At 38.6% G+C, this 24,528-nt stretch overlaps 1 protein-coding gene across 6 annotated transcripts; it reads left to right on the top strand.

The window, feature by feature from the left end:
- Positions 1-6,349: 6,349 nt before the first annotated feature.
- On the top strand, positions 6,350-23,510 carry CNBP (CCHC-type zinc finger nucleic acid binding protein). 6 transcript variants are annotated; one of them, XM_033087143.1, is made up of 5 exons: positions 6,350-6,523; positions 13,530-13,649; positions 13,766-13,858; positions 14,027-14,228; positions 15,203-23,510. In XM_033087143.1, exons 2-5 carry the CDS (start codon positions 13,544-13,546, stop codon positions 15,318-15,320), a joined length of 519 nt encoding a protein of 172 aa, XP_032943034.1. In that variant the 5' UTR covers positions 6,350-6,523; positions 13,530-13,543; the 3' UTR covers positions 15,321-23,510. The 6 variants fall into 6 exon arrangements, with proteins under 6 accessions (XP_032943034.1, XP_032943036.1, XP_032943032.1 ...); XM_033087145.1 differs by having other exon boundaries at positions 6,353-6,523; positions 13,530-13,646; XM_033087141.1 differs by having other exon boundaries at positions 6,354-6,523; positions 13,530-13,667.
- Positions 23,511-24,528: the final 1,018 nt, after the last annotated feature.

Raw genomic sequence — 24,528 nt, 5'->3', positions numbered from 1 at the left:
TCACTATTGCCAGCCTGGGCCTAAGCCACAGGGTACACCAAGGCAGCTGTCACTTGCTTGAGGCCTGGAGACCCTGGAGAGATTTTAAGAAAGTTTGCAGCTTGGACTGAGGCCAGTTGCCCCAGAGACACAGCCACTGAAAGGGCCAATGATGGTACATAAGTTGGATTGGGTGGAGACTTAGGGAGTCACCAGGGTGGGGCCATCGCCAGGTTGATGCAGATTCAGATTTGGCACCTGCCTGTGCCTACCAGCTGTGTGTGGGCTGGGCTCAACACAGGCACTTTGGCAGCTGTCCCTCTAGCCCTTGCTCTGAAGCCACTCAGTTCAGTTTCTCTCGCTATGTCTCTGGCACCTTTCAAGCTGCTGTCCCTTTGCTGGAGCTTAGGGCGAGTGTCTGAGAACAAGTGTGTCTGTGTGCAAGTCCTTTAGCAGAACGCCTGAGTTTCCAGCAGCCCTTTGTCTCACCAGGACAAAGTCCCTGCCACTTTCCACAGCCAGCTGCCATGAGATGCCTCTTCCCAGCACTGGATCCCTAGGCTGGTGAGCATGGTGGTGGGCTGGGACACCTCACTCTCCACCGGGACCTCTACAGCTGCGATATCCCTCCGGATTCTCAACAACAACAAATGGGTATAGGACCAGCCTATTTTGAGTCTCCACCCCTCCTATCCATTTCGATGTCACTTCTTTATATCCTTAGTTATAGAACTTCTGTTCAGGTAGTCTTCAGATGGTTCTCCAGATTGATTTTTCTATAATTTAGTTGTAATTTTGATGTGGTTATGGGAAGAGGGGAGCACAGTATTTACCTGTTTTGTCCTATAATATACTTTTGCAAGATGCTACCATTGGGAGAAACTGGGATCTCTTGGTATTATTTCTTTCTACTACATGTGAAATACACCATTATCTTAATAAAAACACACACACAAACAAGAGACACCACATTTCATTCATGAGATTGGCAAAAATTTAAATAATTTCACAATATAAAGTGTTGGCAAAGATTTCATAAACATGGTGCCCTCATCTACTGCTGGTGGGATAATTCAATATGGCCAATTTTGAGTGTAATATTTCAGACAACCAGTGAAATTTAAAATACACACCTTTCATTGCCCTGTTTTCCTTCTGGGTTTGTATACTCTAGACAGACACTCCCACATGTCCTGTAAACAAGAGACCTGTAAACAAGAGTGCTTATTGTCTATAATACATTGTCTATAATAGTATATCATAAATATCCTCCAATATGGGAATGGATAAATAAAATATAATACACAGCAGAAAAATAATAAACTAGATAAGATATGTCTATCTATCTATATATATATAAAATCAGAAACATAATATCAAATTTTAAAAGCAAGATACAGATAGATGTTTATTTATTCAGAAAATATTTGAATGCCTACTCTGTAGAAGGAGCTGTTCTGGAACCCGAAAATACAGTAGAAAATAGACAAATCCACACAGTCCTTGCTTTGTGGATATTATGTTCTTGTCAGAGAACACAATCAAATTAATAAGATATGGCAAAATTTATGTAACATTTGTAATTGTTTATGTATGGTTTGATATATAATTTTATAATGTACATATTATAAAAGATAGACCAGAAGTATATACACCATTTTTTTAATATCAGGAGGAAAGGAAAGACATGGGACTTGGGGTGAAGAGGGCTACAGGGAACATTAACTGTATCTGTAATATTTGAATTGCCTAAAAGCCATTCTATTACCAGGTATAAGTTCAAATGTTCTCTTTTGTAGTTACAATGCATAATTGAAAGACATTTTCCTAGTATAAAAATTTACAGTCTAAAGTTAATGTTTCTTAAGTTGAAGTCTGAGTACATTTCTCAAGATTGAGAAATTAATTATTGGTTCATCCTTGCCAAACACTCAAGTGACTAATTTATAAATTAGAATGGCCATTTGTGTTAATTTCCAAAGAAAAGGGCTAGAAACACATGGAATAAATATATAGTATTAGATTTGGGCTCTCCTTTTTCTTACCACCACTGCAATTAATTGGATTAATCAGATTATAATTATAGCTATAAGTCCCTTATGATATGTGAGTGGCCCCTGGTTTAGTTAAAAACATCAGATTTTGGGGGGACTTGTAGGAACTTTGTGCAACTCTATAGATCTCCTATTCTCATTTAAAATGGAGGATTGTACTAAATACTCTGAGATTAGACTAAATACTCTTCTCTCTCTTAGATTGTAATTTACCCAAGAATTTAACAGTTATTTGACAATTTAATCTTTAAAAATCAATTACATTATTTTGTAGATTAGGAGAGCTGTGTGATCACATTTTATGCTTTATAATGCTCTCTCAAAGAATAGTTTAAAACATCTTGTAAAATACTATTTGGAAACAATTTAAACACAACATTATTTTTCTATTCCTATCTTTTTCAAAGTTTAAATAATGTAGATGCTTGATGAGAAAAAAATTTTTTAAATGAATGCATCTTAAGAAAAAAAAAAGAATGGGTGGTTTTACTCTGACTTTTTAAAAACTATTTGCAAATAATGTTTTTCTTTTACCAGTTAGTTTGCAGAAGTAGAGACAGTTTCAATTTGAGGTCAAAGAGGACAAAGCCAACTGAAGAAATGCTCACTAAGTTATTAGTGTTTCATATTTTCCTTATCTTGGTTAACATTCCCTACACTGTCCCTTTAAGGAGTTGATAGGAAATTGTAGGATTAGGTCTCAATAACTACTTGGAGGCTGGAAGCTTTGTGTTTAAGCACTTGGGCTACCTCTGTTTGAAGCCTGCCCTGTTATTTATTCACTGTATGACCTTTGACAGACTACTTAAATTCCCTGGATCTGTTTCCTCATGGGGATAATAAAAGTACCCATAGGGGTTTTGTGAAAACTTATAAAGAGGTTAGAAGCAATGCCTGGCATATAGTAAACACTCATTAAGTGATAATAACAACCATAATGGATAACACTTTAATAGAAATTACTCTATGCCAGGCACTGTTATAAAAACTTTATATATATTAACTATTGGCTATTTCAGGATTTAACTTAGTAAGCTGTGTTTCTGCTTCAGAAGCAGACAGGAGAGTTGGAAACAATTTATTCTCCTTAACCTTAGCTGCATACTTTCCAAGTAAAGTCACAGAGACTATTTTCCTGCTAGCAGAGGAAAGAAGACATGGAAGGGTTTAGAAGGATATGTACCATACCATCTTCTTTTAACAGCAGAAGCTAAGGCGTCTACTATGCAGTTGGGCTCTTTAGTGGAATTTAAGAGTTGGCAGGTATTGCTACTCAACTACTACTCATTTTAAGGAATACTGAATCATGCTGAATCATAGCATTTTAGCTGGTCCTCTCTCGGGACACTTAATACTTTCTTATGGCCCTTGTCATCCTAAAGATCAAGGGCAAGGTCTGTGTCTCAACTGGTCATCTTTGTAATCCCTGCAATGCTGAGCACAATACCTGGGTAAGATGGAACACTGGAAGGGAAAAGGGGGGTAAAACACGTTTCCAGGGTAAGGAAATAAAATAGGAACCTCTGTCTTCAAATACAGTTGGCAGTTTATCTTTTGAGTAGGTTGGCTTTTTTCTTTCTAATTTTCAAACATCTCTAGTGAATAAGTGTACCCAAGGTCATATCCAGGCAACACAAGTCACTGTAGTTAAATTTCTTTATAGACCTTCTCTGGAGACTGTCAAATGTTTCATGATCAGTCTGCCTCTATTAATAATAGTCATTACAGAAAGCTGGATACCAGGTAGAAAAGAGCCATTAGCTGTTACTATTCCCAAAGCCAAGCAGCAAAAACTACATTGTTTCCATTCCTTCTACTTGTCTTTTAAAATCTATAGGAGAACAGTATGTCCAGTATTTCTATTTCACACCCACTCCCTAATATTTTTTTTAAATGTTAGGAACATTCCTTCCCTGGGTCTATAATGAATAACAAACATTTTATGTACTGTGGTTGGAATGGTAAACAAAAATCAAGTCAGAAAATATTAATTTATGGTTCCTATGACAATTTTAACTTGTCCTCCTGGCACCACGTGCATGCACCCAAGCTATTCCTATGACAATTTTAACTTGTCCTCCTGGCACCACGTGCATGCACCCAAGCTATACTTCCTACCTAGCCTCTTGCATTTGTTAAAATCGAAAGCAGAGACCAGCCTTGAAGTTTCCCTGAGTAGACAAAACCAGTTTTGCTATTAATTTAGCCTAATTACCTATCACTGCAAAGACACTACTTTCTCACTGTATTAGCTGCTTTCTAATGGTATACCCCTGAGCCTCATTCTGTGTTTTGGTTTGAATGCTCCCAGTTTGCAGACTTTTTGGTGTATGCACAATAAAATTTTACCAGTTACTACTTTAGTGATTCATTGGTTTCACTTTGGCTATTTCTGAACTTTTTTTTTTTTTTTCAGGACCCATCAGCTCCAAGTTGTTTCAATCTAGTTGTGGAGGACGCAGCTCACAGTGGCCCACGCAGGGATCAAACCAGCAGCCTTGGTGTTATGAGCACCGCGCTCTAACCAACTGAGCTAATTGGCCGCCCCTATTTCCGAACTTTTGACACATTATATTGACTCACTGTTAGGGCTTCAGAAATCATTACAAAAGTGTCTGAGATTACCACACTTCTCCTTACCTCAAGATATTATAAAGATTAATCAGTCAGGGGAAATCTATAAAGCTGTGTAAGCTTCTTGGTAACAAAACTATATCAAAACAAAATACTGTGATTATTATTGTTAACTCCAATAAATGTAACAATAATGTGCTAAGTAATTCAATTTTATTGGAAATGGTGCCTATTCATACTGAATTTAAAAATATTTTTACTTTAAATTGTCTTAGTTAACAAGTTTTTTAAAAATCACTAGTCCTTAGAATGGTACATTCACTCTTTGATAACTACTACCCTTGTTGAACACAATCTGCTAAATGTTTTGCAATGACTAGGAAGTAAGCACTAGCGATTTGAACCAAGATTTAATGCTTGACTCCATACCTGTGCTGTTAACCACTCTGCTATACTGCCTCCTCACAAGATTTCAAAAGACATACAACCTTGAGACTGGGAGGATTCAAGGAGATGAGACTAAGGTCAAAAGCATAGTTCGAGTCTACACTGCCTCGGACAAAACTAATGTCATAAACAAGGACTGTGATCCCAGTTTTAACATCTTAATAGATCTGTGCGCTTTATTTCAAATAAGATAGTCATTAAAGGAATGAAAAGTACATTGCTGAGACATACCAACCAACAACATGGGTTGCATACTAACTTCAAGCTGCACATTAGGTTTGTATGAAACTATAGTAATTTCAGGGCCTCTTAAAGCTTAAGAAACTGGGGACTCTTCCTTTTTTTTCTTCCCCATGTTTTTAATAAAAGCCATACCAAAATGGGACATGAAATTCTGTAATTTTTTAGTTCACGTTGAACTAAAAGGTGATTTTTAGAAATTGATTTAGCAGTACCTATCACTACATTTAGAATCTCTTTTGGGGAAAATACCAAACCTAAAGACCAATCCTGAATGTGATAGCGCAGGCCAGATGGCTCTCTCTTCTGGCACTTGCTATTACACGTTAGGTTCCAGGGAATGTCACTCATAAATGTGCTAAAGGTGTCCGAAGGTTTGTTGTGAGGCGGTGAAGTGTAAATGCAACCCACCCTGTCACCATCTTCACACCCTCCTCACGGCTGGCCCCTTTCCTTCATCAGGCACTTTAACAGTGACGGGGGTATATGTGACCTGACGTGAAAGCCTTCTGGACACTGCCCTGGCTCACACAAAACCGAAGACAAATCTTGGGACCAAAACAAATGTAGTCTACAGCCCCAGCCACTTCCGTGACTTCACAGTCAAACTGATTTATTAGTAAATGGGGCCTGGCTCTAAAAGCGTTGCCAAGCCAAGGATTTAAGTGCAGATACTCTTTTCAGAGCCCAAGAAGGGGCAGGAATTTTTCCCGGCCCCACGTTTATCACAGTAACTGCACCGAGACCCGTCCCCTGGCAACCCTCGTCGCGTGCTGCCAGGAGAGATCACCGAGGCGGGGACAAACAGATTTCCCCCTGGTCAGGCGAGGCGCGGAATAAGCGAGAAAGGCCCAAGCGGTGCCAGGCCGAGGCCTGGAATACCAGGCACGAAAGGATGCGCGCGGGGCACGGCGGGAAAGGCTTCGGCGCGCTTACGAGAGCCACTCCCCGCCCCGCCCCGCCTTCCGGCCCCGCCCCGCGCCGCGCCGCGCTCGGGTTGGGCGGCCCTCCCTGCTGGCGGCTCTGACTGAACGTCCGCGCCCCGCGCGCTGATTGGCCGCGTGGGCGAGGCGGAGGAGAGCCGTGTGCAGCGGCGTGTGTAGGGCCGTGTGCAGACCCGCGTGTGGCGCAGGCAAGGACCCTGAAAATAAACAGCCACTACCTTCGAGCCGCTTTCTGCCGGCCTCGCTTCGAGTCTCTACAGCTTCGGGCCTGCTCAGACACTGAAGGTGAGGACCGGGAGTGGAAGCTGGGGGGAACTATGCTGCAGGCCCCGGGCCGAGACGGACGAATATGGTAGGGAGCGGTGAGGGACCGATGGCGGCCGCACTTTGGCCTTCTCCGCTGCTGCGTCAGGCGGTGTACTCTGTTGCCTCAGCCGCCTCAAACCCGGGTTTCCGGCCTCCTGCAGTCAGGCGGTCCTCCCGCCCTTCCTTCTGTCCTGGGAAGCTGGTACCTCGAGTCGGAGCCTCTCCTAGGGCCAGGGCCGCTCTCCAGGCCACAGCCTTATAGCAAATAAGGCCCGTGCGCCCTTGGGACCGAGGCCCTGAGACTTAGAGGGTCGCGAAATGCGGGACGGAGAGTCGATTTGGCGGCAACCTATTGGAAGGAGGCCATGTGGGAAAAGGCCCTTGGTGCGGATGGAGGGGGCATGGAGTTGGGTACTTGTGCGGGCCATGTGCTGGGGTAGTGGGACTGGCGGGCCATGTGCCAGGGGTTCTCAGGAGCTTAGAAAAGGGTCCTTCAAGACGCTCTTGTGTTTAGGGTGGTGGGACACCCCACAGGAAGGTCTGAGAGTCTTTGGAATTCATACTCTCCATACTCGATAGCTTCCCGATTCTTGAATTTTTATCGTCATTCAAGTGCTAAATTACTTGTCTTACGTTGCAATTCGGAAAGGGGCAGATACGGCTCTCCATGAATCAACACTAAGTTAGAGAGGCCTTTTAAAAATCCCATTAACAGAAAAAACACGAATTTGTCATATCTCCAAAATCATAGCAGCAGTAGCCTTTCCATCATTTCTTGGATTAATTAAACAGATAGTTTAATCTAAAAATGAGGCATGAAGGTTATTGACTTAGCCAGCTTCCATATAGATTTTCAAACGTGAAAACCTATTTTAGAAAGGCATCATCGCCCACATTTGGGTTTGCCGTGTTGGTTTTATTATTGGTAAGGCTTTTGCTTGTTGCCACATGTTAACCACATGGTCTTAGCCACAGGGCACATCCGAGGAAGTCACATATGGTCTGGGGTGGGGGGGGCGGGTCTTAGGAAAAAACATTGCTCATTGTGACTTCAGATAAGAGTCTGGATTCATTTTTTGTTTCTTTTAATGTAAAGAAGGATTAGTTTACATCCTCATCTTGCCCCCAAATTTCAAGTTTTTAAAAACAGGTTTTCCCCTTTTCCTATTGTTTGACCTAGTTTTAGAGAGAAACATAACCAATTAATTTCTGCATCAGTGAGAACCTTAAATTAACTAAATTAGCAACTTTGTTACTGTTGCTCAAGCACCATAAATTGTGTGTAAGATTTTGAGGTTTTAAAAAAGTGTATGAAATGAAGTTCCTACCTCTTAGGCTTTATTCCACCCTGCAAAGCAGCCATTTTCAAATGCTTCTAAAAAAAATCACTCTGATCATGGCTTAATCAAATACCTACAAAGTGCCACATGCATAGGTGCATGCTCTTTTTAGCTTGTGACCCGGATTCTTGTGTACAAGGAACTCTCTCCACGTACTGGAATATAAAAGGAATAATTTATTAGATTTCCAAGGCTGGATTAAAGGTTTAATTTTCTTTCCAAACTGCAACTTCTGGCAACAGTATTTTTTAAATAGCTAATAGTATATGTTTGTATACTTACCTACATATGTCACATTAGAAAACCTGGGTAAGTTTTTCTTAGCAACCAAAGGTCCACATTCCTTTTCATATTGATGACCATAGAGGTAATGCATTTCAAACAAATATGCAGTCTCTAAAATATTTTGAGGCAAATTGGTGGAAGACCAAGAGTCAATTATTGCACCAGCATTTGAACATCTGGAACAGGCAGAGAGTGATACCTTTTTAAGGTATTATGAATGGGTTTTGTAGTATGGTTTTATAACTGTTTGGATTCTTTTTATCTTTTAAAATCTAGTAAAAATGTTGTACATAACATGGGAAGGTACCAGATCCATGCTTAAAAGCAGTGCCACCACAATTTGACTTCCGGCATACCTCATTTTATTGTGCTTTGCTTTATCATGCTTCATAGATGTTGTGTTTTTTTAACAAATTGAAGGGAAGACCCTCCACCAGCAAAAAGATTATAACTTGCTTTATTGTGGTGGTCTAGAACTGAACCCTCATTATCTCTGAGATATGCCTGTAATTGGAAAGATTGGTCTGTTGGCTGAACACGACCACAAGAGATTTTTGCTTTTTTCCTGCAGGAGTGAGTTTTTTTTCCTCCTGTTTTTTTTTTTTTAAGTTGGCTTCTTTCCTCTTGCCAGCCTCCTGACAGTAAATGGTAAATGGAGAGCCAGAAGAATGATGCCAAGGCATCCTAGCCTGCTATGTGGAGAACACTCTTTTTCTTACTGTCTGATTTAATAGAACTCCTGGCAATGTCAGATGCTACTGCAGTAAGGGCATGCTATTGAGAGATTCCAGTAAACTACCATTTTCATGTTGTAAAACTGATGGAATAATAAAATGAGAGCTTGTGGCCACCAAAATCCAAGTTGTAAGTCAATGGATTCTATTAATTGGGAGTATGAGAAAAGTACAATAATCACCTGGAATGGTTCCATAATTACAAATGAGGGTATTAACTTCTTAAATCAGATTGCCAGACTTTGGGATCTGTGGTGACCCTCTTAAATTATGCCTTGAAGAAGGTTAAAAAAAAATTTGTCGTGGCTTAAAATTCAGGGAAACTGATGGCTTACTGTGAATAAATTCATTTATGGCTATGGATTTTTAAAAAGTTACCAGTCCTAGTTTTATTTTGATTTATCTAAAGAGAAATATAGAACTGAACTTTGTGCATTAAAATTCAAATTTATACAGTCATGTGCTAGTATATAGTAGTAATACCCTGTATAATATTGTTGAAGTAGGGAGTGAATTTGTGTACTCTTCTGATAATAGCATTTTAATGTACTTTATTACCACTTAACCTAACAGAAACCTCTGCAGAGGACTTAGAGCTAGACTGTTGAAATCCTGACTTTAAAACTTCCTACCCTGTTTCCCCTAAAATAAGACCTAGCCGGTCTTATACATCTAGACCGGGTCTTATGTTACAATAAGACTGGGTTTTATATTAATTTTTTCTCCAGAAGACGCATGAGAGCTGACGGTCCGGCTAGGTCTTATTTTTGAGGAAACACGGTATGTAGACATTGAACTGAGTTCTATCTCAACCTTTAAGCAGTCTAACTTAATTGGGGAAGCTAAGCAGAGTACATAAACTTGGCGGTTTTTAAAATTGAGTATCTATTAAGCACCAGGCACCTGGCAATAATTATCATCACAGATCGCCTTCCCTTTCCAAATAAGGACAGGAGAGTGGTCAAGTATCTGAGGTAACACAGCAAATAGTTAAGCTGGGGAAATGGTTAACCCAGAGTTATCTATGGTTCCAAAATCTTTTTACTGTATACGGATGCAATGGTTTATAGCAGCAAAAGGAAGAAAATAGATGCTTTCCTACTGCCTGGCAACATTGAAACTACTGCCTGGCAACATTGAAAATACAGTATTTTGTTTTTTAAGTTAGTATATATGTATGTTTTGTAGCATTCCATAAAATATTACCAACGTCTAGTTGATCATGAATTCTTGGAGCCATAGGAAGTGCCTAGGTGGCAAGTTAGGGATCCTAGCTTGGCTGCTGACTTTTTTGATGACTTGGAGTGGAAATTTTCTTGGTTACATGGGGAGATTTTATTAGATATTCTGAAATTTTCTTGAATTTAGTGATTGTAGTGGGTCCTTAACGAGTATATAATTAAAAATAGATTGTTAATTTAATGCGAAGTAACTCTTGTAATGGTAATAATTTAGGTGTTTTATTGTTAGTACTTGATTAGATTGGCTTGGGTCTGTACAAGAAATAATTTGTTTCATTCAGCAAATGACTATTAGGTACTCCCCCCCAAGCAGTTAAAATACTGAGATATAAAACTACCACTAAAAGAATCATATGGGGTGTTGTGATGATTCAAAGGTGTATTCCTTGGTCTCTGCCCTCAAGGAATATGGTAAAAGGCAAATATGGTAGTGCCATCAGATATGTAAACAAAGTGTTTTGTGTCTTAATAGGATGGACAGTTCCAGGCTGGGAGATGTGGTCAGATTCTTTTATAGAATTGGCATTTGAGTTGGCCCTTGAAGGTTGGAAAAGGTTGTAACAGGTGGAGAGGGCGGAGGCAGGAGAGTACAGCAAAATTCCAGGCAAGATTAGTCATAGGCAGTGAGAATCATGGAGCTTAAGTCTCAGTTCTATCTTACCTTACTGCCTGTAGAGTAGAATGAAATTCTTAAAAGACCTTTTAGCTAAATACTCATACATTAGTATATGACTATTACAATGGGACCTTCTTCCTAGGATAAGTAGAATGCCTCTAAAACATATTTGGAATCAGTTGGTTCATGTTACTAAAACGACAAATCTATCCTAAGGGACTCTGAAAATATAGACCAGCTGAGATTCATTGGTTTGACCAAAGGGGGAGAGAGCAGATTATGCAATCTACACATTACCTGAGCCCACTGGGGATGACCTTTAAAACGTAGGTGCCCCACTGATGATGGGTCTTTGGGATGTTAATGAAATTAATGTTTCCTGTCCCTTTTAGATTTAGTGGGGTTTTTTTTAAACCTTAATTTACTTCAGTAAACAAAATTATGTGGTGAGACTAAAGTTTGTTGATGGCAAAACAAACATCTAAAGCTAGTTTCAATTTATACAGTTCTGCCTTTGCCACTAAACTGCATGTCTGTTTTGCAGAATAGTTTAATTGCGGTTTAAGTGGAGAAATACTGCTTTCCCTGAATTTGTAATTCTTACAGAAGAAATCACATTTTAACCAACTGTCAGTTAGGAATTAGGGTAGGAGGAAGTTGAGCTTAATGTTTAATCTAAAAATGTTATTTTAGCTAATTGACTGCTTTACAGAAATACCACTTTTCCTGTCATTTCTTTTTCCTTTATTCACTTTAGATCTGGGTCCCATTAATAGAGATAAGACAATGGAGAAAGAAATAATTCATGAAAAATCTACACATAGGTTAAATCAGTTCTCGAGTAGCTGAATTTCTTAAACTAGTATTTCTGTGCTGAAAGTAAACCTAAAATTTTAACTGCTGACTTTATTCTGCTGATAAACATCTGATGATTCATTGTAACATATTTCCTTCGTACTTTACTATTATGAAATAAATAAGGTCTTTAATTTAAAGCAGCAATCTAAAGGGAAGATTGGACTGTTGTTTCTTTCCCTTTTGAAATGTATATTGAATATTGGACTGTCATTTTCTAAAAGATACTATCGTGTTTAAATATTAAATTTTAAAATACTCAGGACTTTTAAAATTGCCTGGGTTACCTTGAATAAGGAAGTGATCATTTCTGTGTAAAGAACTCATTGAGAGCAATAGTTAAATGTGCTCAATTGGTCTGACTATAAATTGGAGAAGATGCAGATGAAGAAAATGGGAATGAGGGGAGGATGAGGTGCCATAATCAGTTTTTTTCTGTGATCATTTTATGTGGCATTCATTTTTTCATCCTGACTGTTCTTTCTGGTGGAAACCAGCACTTCATATGGCTTAGAATGCTAACACCAGTGTAAGAAAGCAAACATAATCTCAAATTTTTCAAAAATACATTTTTAATCTTTACTGGCAGGTTCTTCAGTCTAGAAATACGCATTATATATCTGAAACCACTAACTACAAGCATCCAATACAGGTGACCCCCCCCTTTGTATTATATTTATATGGCAAGTGGCGTGGGTTGGTAGAAAGATTCCACTGAAAATGTATCCTGAATCCAATTGCAGAACAGTTAGGATAAGTATTGAATTTTTTGGAATATTTGGCAATGGAAGCTTTTGAAACTAAACTTTAGCTTAATCTTTGGTCACTAGATTTCTTTACAACTTGATGAACCATTTACTGCACCATGGTCTGACTTTTGGTGCTGTGGTTGGTTTGGGTGATTCCACTGTCTTGAAACAGTATGTTTTGCTAGACCATGGTGCTTATGCTTGGCTTTGAGAAGGTATTTAAAAAACTTTGTGTACCATTGCTTGACACTGGAATTGAGGGCAAAAATGTTTGGATATGGAAGTTCAGTAGTATAAAGGTTACAATGTTTTTAGCTAGTGCTTTTATTAAAAAAAAAAAAACATTTTACTAGGAGTTTGTTCTGCAGCATAACATATAACATAACATTCCAGGAATAGTCCTTTTAGTTTTTGGTTGTTACATAAAAGTATAAAATCCATTTGCTTCAGGAGTTTTGCTTTTTTTGGAAACAATACCCAATAAAGGATTCTATTATGAAATTCCAATAGCCTTGTTTTAAATGTAAAATTACAGAAAATTTTGAAAAGAGAATAGAAGAAAAAATATAAATGGTCCCAGTGTTTTAGGTGGTATTAGCACATTGATATACCTGTCATTTTTCTGTATTTTTAACATACGGCATCCTCTAAAGATAAAATTTATATTCTGCATTTCTATTACCATATCTGCTCTGAAGACTCAATCAGCAAGCAAGTGCTACAGTATAAGTAGGCACGGTGTTAGGTGCTAAGGTTACAAAGAGAAATTACTTTTCTTCACCTACCCCTCACAGAATCCATACTATACTACACTGTAACACTGCTTAGGGTTATTCCAATTTTCTGACCAGTAAATGACTTCTGGTTGCCCAAAATAAAGTTTACTGATTTATAAACATGGAAATGTGTCCATGAAGTTGGACCTGGAATGAGGTATTACTAATTGTGTTCATTGACACCCTGTAAACTTTATCACCCCATCAATAACTGAATCAACATTTGTGTGTTTATGTATGCATAATCTTAATTGTAATGATAAAAAATTGTATGAGAAAAACATGTTTTACAATTTTTTCATTTTTAATTGTCTAAGACTACATTAAAGGGGGAATAAAACTAGAAGTAATTGCAAGTGGTTAAATGTTGTCTTTTTAATATTTCAAAGCTCTAACTGCAGCCATGAGCAGCAATGAGTGCTTCAAGTGTGGACGATCTGGCCACTGGGCCCGGGAATGCCCTACTGGTGGAGGTCGTGGTCGTGGAATGAGAAGCCGTGGCAGAGGTGGTTTTACCTCGGATAGAGGTATTTTTATCGAATTAAAAATTTTGAAGTACTTGAGTATTCATTAGTATCAAGACTGGTCTAATTAGCCAAATTATTTTTGTTTCTGCCAAAAATAGGTTTCCAGTTTGTTACCTCATCTCTTCCAGACATCTGTTACCGCTGTGGTGAGTCTGGTCATCTTGCCAAGGATTGTGATCTTCAGGAGGATGGTAAGTATTTAACACTTTTCATGTGGTTCTACAACTTGGAGGAGGTGAGCATGCATGTAGCATTGGTAAAGATTTTCCACCTTTGAGGTTTTGTATTATATGGTGTAAAACATAGCAACATTTTGTAAAGATTTTATAGTCTTGGTCTGCTTCTTTTTCTTATTGTTGAAGCCTGCTATAACTGCGGTAGAGGTGGACACATTGCCAAGGATTGCAAGGAGCCCAAGAGAGAGCGAGAGCAGTGCTGCTACAACTGTGGCAAACCAGGCCATCTGGCTCGTGACTGTGACCATGCGGACGAGCAGAAGTGCTATTCTTGTGGAGAATTTGGGCACATTCAAAAAGACTGCACCAAGGTGAAGTGCTATAGGTAAGTTGTTAGAATGTTGCTGGAGGAATGTTCATTGCAGAGATTCTTTTAGAAATGAATTATTTACTATAAATGGAAGGACCTTGTGGATTAGTACATTCAGTGAAACCTGGCTGTGACCAGATTATACGAATTTTTGGCATACATAACCAGCATCCTATCTGTACATTAGTTAGTATTCTGCCACGATAGCTTGTGGCTTGTAGCAACTGGACAGTTTACACAGCTTTGGAATTTTTAATGTTTTAAAAATAAGAATGTAATAAGTTTTGATATGTGTGTACTTGTGAAATCTTAGGGATTACTTTGCATAAAGATATAGCATCTTGGTCCGTATTTTTTTTTCTTTAATTTTATTGGGGAATATTGGGGAACAGTGTTTCTCCAGGGCCCATCAGCTCCAAATCGTTGTCCTTCAATCTAGTTGTAGACGGTGCAACTCGGCTCCAAGTCCAGTCGCCATTTTCAATCTTTAGTTGCAGGGGGCGCAGCCCACCGTCCCATGTGGGAATTGAATCGGCAACCTTGTTGAAAGCTCGCACTCTAACCATCTAAGCCTCCGGGCCACCCCTCCAGAAGCTCAGCGGCAGCTCGTTATCTTTAATCTAGTTGTGGCGGGTGAAGCTCACTGGTCCATGTGGGAACTGAACTGGCAACCCTGTTGTTCAGAGCTCCGCTCTAACCAACTGAGCCATCCGGCTGTCCCTGTACTTTGGTTTTGATGTTGGTTGATACTGTTGGTTGATACATGTGAAAATTTTAATTTTGTGGCTTTGCCGCACAATTGAGTTACTTTGTTACCTAATTCCTCCTTCTTGCTCTTAGGTTAGGGGTTATAAGACTTACTGTCTTGAAAACAAAAATGTATTAATTTCACTTGTCATTGCTATTTTTTTTTCCGCAATGATACTTAGTACAGTTTTACATTTTCTGAGCACCATTGTGAAAACAATTTTAATTTTTTTTTTTTTTAGGTGTGGTGAAACTGGTCATGTAGCCATCAACTGCAGCAAGACAAGTGAAGTCAACTGTTACCGCTGTGGCGAGTCAGGGCACCTTGCACGGGAATGCACAATTGAGGCCACAGCTTAATTATTTTCCTTTGTCGCCCCTCCTTTTTCTGATTGATGGTTGTATTATTTTCTCTGAATCCTCTTCACTGGCCAAAGGTTGGCAGATAGAGGCTACTCCCAGGCCAGTGAGCTTTACTTGCTGTGTAAAAGGAGGAAAGGGGTGGAAAAATATCGACTTTCTGCATTTAACTACAAAAAAAAGTTTATGTTTAGTTTGGTAGAGGTGTTATGTATAATGCTTTGTTAAAGAACCCCCTTTCCATGCCACTGGTAAATAGGGATTGATGAATGGGAAGAGTTGAGTCAGAACAGTAAGCCCATTCTGGGTTTCTTGAATATGTTCCCATGTAGGAGGTAAGAACCATTTCTGGAAGTATCTGTGAGCTTCCATAAATAACTTTAATTTTAGCATAATGATGGCCTTGGATTGTCTGACCTCAGTAGCTATTAAATAACATCAAGTAACATTTGTATCAGGCCCTACATAGAACATGCAGTTGAGTGGGAGTAAACAAAATAAAAAGACAAACATGCATATATTAATATCTGTGCAAGAAAAATTGGAATAAAAGCCTAAACAGGAACAACTTCACAGCATTGATGTTGGATATGCAAGTGGTGATGGCAAAGGTTTAGAACACATTTTTTTTCAAAGACTAAATCTAAAACCCAGAGTAAACATGTATGCTCAGAGTTAGCATAATTTGGAGCTATTCAGGAACTGCAGAGAAATGCATTTTCACAGAAATCAAGATGTTATTTTTGTATACTATATCACTTAGACAACTGTTTCATTTGCTGTAATCAGTTTTTAAAAGTCAGATGGAAAAAGCAACTGAAGTCCTAGAAAATAGAAATGTAATTTTAAACTATCAAATAAAGCTGGAGGAGGAAGGGGAGTTTGACTAAAGTTCTTTTTGTTTGTTTCAAATTTTCATTGATGTGCTTAATGCAAAATGCCATATTAAAAAGGGGAATGTTCAGTACTGACAGGTTGGGCTTTTTGTATTAACTCAGTCATGTCTTCAGTAATGAAAATTAGGGGTTATCAGGAGGCATAGGCTTTAGCTACTTCAGAATGAGTTGTTTTGCAGGGATGTAGAAATTTAATTCTCTTTCTAATCCATTCTTTAGTTCCATGTTCATTCTGAACAGTTTTAAAACCATTGCTATGTTTTAGTATTTACATTTTTCCTGGGCTTCACAAGGATCTGAAATGTTGGCTTCCTTGGTTTTTTTCTAGTATCTGATCTAGAGTTGAGATCGACTTTAGAAATCTTCTCATTTTATGAATTCACTTGATAGATGAGTTACTAGAAGTTTAATTTGCTTGATGGAGTAAATGAAAACCTAGAGCCTCAAATGTCTTTTCACCCTATGCCTTCTATTCTTTTTTGTTCTAAATACAGTTAGTGGCATATGTTTTCCAGACTTGTTTTTTTCTCTTAACAATTCCATGTGATTCTTCCACCTTGGATGTTTGTGGATTTTTCTTCCTCCATGTAGGGCAATTTGTGATGGTATATATCACTGCAGTGTTAAGATTTTGGTGTCTCAGCTGTGCTGTGTCAGTTCCAACTTTGTCAAATTAATAGTCTAAAGCAGGCAAGAAAGTGAAGCTATGGCAGGTTTATTTATTTATGAATACAGGCTTACATGTTTCTTTTTCATTTTACCTTTTTACTGAGCAAACCGTCTCAGATGTTAATTAAGCATGTTAAATATGTTGACAATTTTAGTTTGTACCACAGTATGAAACAGCATAACAAGACCTGTTTTCAAAAGCATCACTGCTAAATGCAATTAAATTCAGAGTTGGGGGTGGTGGTGCATGAACATGGGGTTTCCCCCAAGGTCTCTGGCATCATAGAAAAACATAAAACATAGCAAAGGAGATGTTTAGAACAACTTTGCTTCATACTATTCTCGTCGGGCTGCGTTTGTAGTTCCTGGTAGCCTTTTGTTGGAGACCCTTTGACACATAATTAAGGACCTGCTCAGCTGACCACAAAGTGTTCTTTCATAAGATAGCCTTTATTTCCACTGACCTTGGTGACTGAGCAAGTGCAATGTGAAAATGTGTTTTGCAGGGAAATCAATACAAGGAGCTAATAGGTTATCTTCCTCCAGGAGATATGGACTAGGAAAAAAACACTCCCTGTGTTTCTCTAATATCTGCTGAGATTCCCATCCCTGTAAGCTAGATAAAAGGTCAAAGATTTCACTTATATGGGTTGAGAGGGTGAAGGAAAGACCAGTGGAGTAATGCAATGTATTTTGTATCCTATTGTCTAAAGGATAAAACTGTATCTTGTTCTTGCATTTCTGTTAAGTTTTGCTGCATTTTTGCTTACTTCTAGAATAGCTATTTCTCCTTAGCCTTTTGAAGCATCTTTATCAATGACTTAAATGAGTGGATCAGAAAGTCTTTCTAAACCAGGTTCTGTTTACAAATTGCATTTGATTAGTTAACTTTCTTTAGTCTCTATTAATCTCCCACCAGTTCCCCACTTTTCCCCCTCATAACCTTGATTTTTTTTGAAGAAAACAGTTTTCTTTTTTTTTTTTTGGTGTATATTTACTTTTTAATAGTTTTTTATATTAAATGCTAAATGACAGAGATGGTGGCTTGGCCTTTATAGTATTCTTGTAGTTCCTTAGTACCACTTAGTATTTCAATGTTGTATTAGCTTCCAATATTCTGATAAATACTTCTTTTCATATGGGATAGCCGCTTTACAAAGAGTTCTTTGCACAGAGGGAACTTCACAATTTCCTTTTTTCTATTGGCCAGTCGTGGTATGCAGAAAGGCACAGGTGTCAACTAGATCTTCCTCAACATCTTGGTCTGCCCACTTATCAGATGTCATATTTAACTTACCAAACCACTTGAAACTCTCATCCTCTGTGTCAAAAAACGTATCTAGTAGGATATCATCTGGACCTTTCCATTGCTTTTTGAAGTATCCAGTATAAAAGAATTTTCTTCTTCATTGTGTATGCTTATCATGTCTGCTCCTTTAAAATATGTAATAATACTTTAATCCAAAGTCAGGATTCAGCAAGATTCTCTGAGTCATATCTCCATTTTTAAAAACTGATGGTTCCAGCTGCTATTACCTCCTGTCATGGTCAGTACTCTGACTTCTCATATCCTCTATGCTTTCTACTTTGATGGTTTCTTGAAGAAAAAGATAACAACTGTCTTGGAGCTGAATACAGGTGGAGGAAGGACAGTCTGCGACAGCGGGGACAAAGCCCAGGAGCAGCAGCAGGAGTGAGGGCAGCGCGTCCTGGAGCATGACTGCTTTTTAGAGGAGCAAAGATTTTTATTAAAGTGAAAGTACAACTCTCTTATGTGAGGAGTACCCGAAACGGATGCCCAGCAGTTTTCTTGAATGTCGTATATTTACTGACATTTTTTTTCTTGTGTCTTTTTTTTTCCTTCATGATACCTAATTTGTTTCTATCCCCTGTATTTATTGGTCTAGAGGCTTGATTGTTGGGTTCAGCTTAAATTCGTTTTGGCAAGAATGTTTTAAAAGTGTAATACTGCATTATATCAGTTCTACTTTGATACAGAACTTGATCATTTAAGGTAATCTCTTTTCATTGTAGTGATACACATTTCCCATGAAAATGTAGTACTTTGTCTCTTGGTGTCCTTTCACTTAATGCTTTTAGCATTTATTATCCATTGTTTTGTGTTCATAAACTTGTTACATGAAAGGAATGTAGAACGTAATTCCACTGGTTCAGCAAAACCACGTTGTACTGAAGAGTGATATAATGCACTTCCATGGTTTTGAAGTTCTTTATAAATCTTGAATATCACTAAAAAAACCATATAAGGAAGAAAAGTTGGGTTTTTTGTTAGAAATAGTCACATTTCTGTTGAAGATACAGGCAGGGGTGGGGGGAGGTCTTCCAAAATGAACATTTATATATAGTTCTTTGAAAGATTTGCCTAGGAAGATTGTAGCTACTGCACTGACACCTTATGCCAAGGAGCAAGATCTCAAATGCTTTGCAGAACCCTGTGAGGTTACTTGCCATAGAATCCTATTTTTCATCCACAGTTCCCCTTTTTGGTCAGAAATCATTCTGAAGGATGCATTGATGCCCAACCTTTTGGTCGTATAGTGTGGTCTCACAGCTCTAGGAAGGTTCATTCCTAGGAAATCTTGGTTTTGATGTTGTCTTGACCACTGGGGATGGGGCAGTACTGTAGCCATGGGATCTGAGACTGAATTTTCCTAAACTAGGAAGACCAAGTGAGTGGAAGGCAGTCGAGTCTTAACGGCCTTCATTGTGAAAAAACAATGTTGATCATTTCTAATCTATGAACTATGATCAGAGTTTTGCCTTCTGTCTCATCTTTTTGTATTTGGCATCTAGTATAACATTTACATAAGCCATGAAAGTATTAACAGTTACAATGTTCAGTAATCATAAACAGTTGCACTATATAGAAAAGCCCAAGGAACAAGTATAACTTAACGATTGATGTCATTAGCAGACAGGTAAAGACAATCATACAAAATGGACTCTGAGTTTAGTATCAATACATCGGTATACAGGCCTTGTTGATTTCTTGGGATAGTTGTCTACCTCTGGTGTTGGCAGCTGCTTATCCTCAAGGAGTCTTTGATGTCTGTCGATGGGAACAGATGTTCATTTGTGGTTGGGCACTTGATAAAATCCCTTCCAATGAGGTTGGAGAGTGTCTTGTTTGATGTCCTTTTCAGTAAAATCTCCAGATGGCAGTTATTGATCTTTAAAGTCTTTGTCCCCCGGGAGCTGGCAGTGAAAGGAAGCAGTTACCAACTTGTCATTTTCTTGAACTGACTATCAAACCTTGGCAATAGTGTAAGATGTCTCCTTTCGATAATGTCAGCTCATAAGTTCCTTTAGCTTAAATGCACTGTGATGCCTGAAGAAATCCAAGAAAATGGGGAGCCAGGGAGCAGGGAAAAACCAGGTAACCATCTTGAGTTTCCCATCGTTCTTTGTTTAATTTACAACCATTGTTTATCCATACAATAAGTTTTTCATCACTTTATTTTACAATGCATCCCGTGCAATTTCAAATCTTTTGAGGTGTTCCAGGGGCTCTTCTGAAACACTGCAAAGTTATTTCTACATATTTTGAGATTTTTTTTTAACCCTTAAAACCTCAATGTCCAGTGAAAACTAAAAAGTAATCAGCATTCTTTAGCTTGGACACTACATCTAGAAATATTTTTCATATACATGAAAAGTTTATTATTAACATGGACTTATTTTTGTAAAACCTAGGCAAAATAGACATGTTCGTTTTATTGAAACCAACAAACTTAAACTAGCTTTTTTTTTTTTTTTTGTACATTTACTGCTTTATTATAAAGGATACTAATGAACAGCCAGATGAAGAGATACAGAGTGAGATCCAGAAGGGTCCAGAGTGCAGAAACTTCTGTTCCCGTGGAGTTAAGGTGAACCATCCTCCCAGCACATAGATGTATGTGTATGCCAGTTCAGAAGCTCAAGCTAGATTTTATTTAAGGATAGATTTTAGGTAATGTGGACTTGAGAAGCATTTGAGTTAGTTTCTAGAGGAGAATTTTAGAATACCCATTTCTTACAAGCTCTTGCCTTTAATTTTTACAATACCATCCACAGGTAGAAAATTATCTCACTTATACAACAAGCAAATACAGGCACACGGATACAGAGATCTTTCAGCCATGAAAAACAACTAGTTTATAAAAGAACAATTGGATCCAAATTTTGCCAGGGAGGTATTTACATCTGTCCTTGACAAGTCAGGTTCCAAATGACCTTACCCCTTTATTAAGCCAGCCATTTTTAATAACTCAAAGAATTGGGTTGACACCTAAATGACATCATGGGTTGATCTATTTATCTAAATCCTTTTTTTGAAGCTTCAAGAAACATGTTTTCCACTGATTCTTTTTTATAGTTGGCTTTTTCTAATTGCACACAAAAGAAGTATCAGAATCCTCATTTCGGCCATCATAGTATTAATAGAAGACTGTCACAGGGCTTGCTGGCCTCGGAGGCACAACTTCCATTGTTAATTTTGAGGTCTGTAGAGTCTGAACAAACTTCTAGGAAAAACCAGCCCTTAAGTGCATGTCTCCAGATGAGCCAGATGCAGTGGATATTCCTATAGGACTGCTGTACACCCTACAGAAAATTTTTCTCAGGCAATTCCACAAAGATTCTTAGTCACGTAAGACTACCCAAAAAAGGGACAGCAAGAGCTCACTGGAAATCGCCAAAACCGATGATTTCCAAGGTATGGGTCCCTCAAGATGCACCCATTTCAGGGTTTCCTGCCCTTGTCCCTAGGGCTTTTGCAGGCTTTGAAATCTGGGTGACTGCACTATCTACTGGATGACTCTTGGTCCATATCTCTGCTACTCCGGATTCGGGGCTCTGAAAGAATATTGTCACTCTATTGGCTATTTGGGTTGGGGAAGCAAGTGTCCTTTATCTTTCAGAGCTAGAGTTCAGTCTTATTTAACCAGCAGATTTTGGTCAGACTCAAAATAAGCCAAACTTAAAAGCAGCAACCCGTTTTTTTCCTCTCCCTGAGTTGAGGATTTTCTAAGAATAGTTCAAAGTCATGGCCTGCTACTTAAAATGTACGGGGATTCCAAGAGAAATTCACCCAAGTTCACTCAATGCAAAGGAGTTGGTCGACCCAATGACCCTTGCTTGTACCTAGCACTGGGTCCGGGTCCTCAGGGTGGTTCTGGGTGGGCTTCAGAATCCTGCTGTACTATGCCAAATAAATATCCATGTAAGAACGTACAACCTGTAGAGAATTTTTATACAAGTTTATTTGAGCCAAACTGACAATATAATACTGGGGAGCAAGATATCAAATGCTCCTGAATTCCATCTAATTTTGATACTCATAGCAAAGCTACACCATTAAATATCTTTTAGATGTGACATGCCACAAAGCCTGCATCTTTTTGCTTATCTAGCAAAGCAATTTTTAAAAATGTTTGACTGGTCTGTGCATTGACACTTGAAAAATAACTGAAAAGAGACACCTCTTTCCCTACAGTACTTAAGAATTCCATTCCTCCCCAAAGAACCAATATGCTCTATTGCAATGAAAGGTTACAATGATGGGATTTATAGGTTACATCTGGGGCACCTGTGCACATTATTTTGAATTTTTGAGTCCATTGCAGCATTACACTGCAATGTGAAAAACGTGCATTTGCCTTGAATCAATGAATAGGGCTTTGGGGTGGTTGACTCTTCCAGAAAACATTTAGATTATGCCATGTGGTACAGGTATATTTGTAACCTTGTCCGCTTAAAGTGACAGAAGTAAAACCTTGATATTTTGGGGGTTGAATAGTTTTTAGAGCACATTGTCTTTTTAGTATATGTGCTGCCGAAGCGAGCACAAGCACATTGTCTTACTATTTGTTTCTTGCTCCATGTTTTTGATGTGTTTGCGTTAATAATATAATATTAGTGTTTGTTGTGACATTCTACAATAAACCTCTGATATTAAAACTGGTGGGAATCATAGGTTCTCTAAAAGATTTTGAGCACATTGTTTTTGCAGTGGACCTAGATAAGCATTAGGCATTCCATTTGCTCTTTGTAACCTAAAGTATTAGGGACTACTGTAGTGACCCGTAAGGGCTTGCTATGTAAAGCATGTAACTGCTTAAGCAGTTTAAAAGCATAAATCCTAACAACAGTCTATGAAGTAAATGTTAGTAACCTCTTTGCTAGAGTTAGAGATGCAGACATTTGGCTTGCATTTGTCAGGGTGGGTCCTGAGCATCAGTATTTTGTGGTTCCAGTTGATTCTAGGGTGCCACTGGATTGAAAACGACTGGTTTTCAAAGGTCATAAGCCTTAGTGGTGCAGTTGGAATTTGACAACTCAGTCCTCAGCTTATACTTGTAGTTACAGTCATTTACATATAATTATCTTTTGCTTCCCTTAGAATTGAAAGAGCATTCATTAAACATAACTGCTTCACATGTATCCATTTTCAGCCCCACTACAAACCTTGACAAAGAATTTAACTGCCATTTGTAATCTTTTAGTAAATGTTTTGATAGCAAGCTATGGTATTAAACCTGTTTTCTAAGATAGCTGATACATACCTGATGGTAAGGATGGTGGTAGTGGTTTCTTAAAAATAAAAAACATGGTCTTTTTTACACTTGTTTTCTCCTCTCACTTGTAAAAAAATATACTTACCTAAACGGGCCTGGGAAAACTAGGGCAATCTACTGAACAATCCTGATCTGAGGTGTGACTATTAAGATCCCAAACTTGTTGCAACAATGTTGCTAACCTTTTTTGGTATCAGAGTGATTATTCATTATGAATTTGCATCAACTGGACAAACAGTTAATCAAGTTTACTATTTGGAAGTGCTGAAAAGGCTGTGTGAAAAAGTTAGATGGCGTGAACTTTTTGCCAACAATTCATGGCTCTTGCATCACAGCAATGCACCAGCTCACAGCACTGTGAGGGAGTATTTAGCCAGCAAATAAATAACTGTATTGGAACACCCTCCCTGCTCACCTGATCTGGCCTCCAATGACTTCTTTCTTTACCCAAAGTAAAAGGAAATAGTGAAAAAGACATTTTGATGACATTCAGGACATCAAGGGGAATACGACAACAGCTGTGATGGCCATTATAGAAAGAGTTCCAAAATTGCTTTGAAGGGTGGACTAGGTAGGCACTGGCATCCGTGCACAGGTTCCCAAGGGGAGGACTTCGAAGGTAACTGTAGTGATATTCAGCAACGAAGTATGTAGCATTTTTTCTAAGATGAGTTCACGAACATAATTGTCCAATCTCATACTTCCCAGTCAGTTTTCTTCCTGCTATTGTTCTCAGTTTTTAGCAGTGCATTTTTCATTAAAATGCATTTTCCAATATAACCCACTAACCAGGGCCTAGAACCTGACTATTCTTGTCTCCCCCACAGAACATTGCTAAGTGATCAAGCTTAGGCAAAAATAATTTGGTGGCAGACAAAGAGTGTGGGGACAGAGTCCCACAGAGCAGTTTCCAGGCTCTCAGCCTCACATGGAAAGGTGCTGGCTTGGGTAATAGATGGCCATCAGCTGTGACTAGTTGGCCATCAGCTGTTACTGGTTAGCCATTAGCCACGATATAAGTGCTGTGGCTATGTTGGTTGGTTGGTGTCATGCGGGGTGTCAGGC

Source organism: Rhinolophus ferrumequinum, chromosome 19 (assembly GCF_004115265.2).
Source record: "Rhinolophus ferrumequinum isolate MPI-CBG mRhiFer1 chromosome 19, mRhiFer1_v1.p, whole genome shotgun sequence".
Taxonomy (NCBI): domain Eukaryota; kingdom Metazoa; phylum Chordata; class Mammalia; order Chiroptera; family Rhinolophidae; genus Rhinolophus; species Rhinolophus ferrumequinum.
This window is presented reverse-complemented; position numbering and strand designations above follow the sequence as displayed.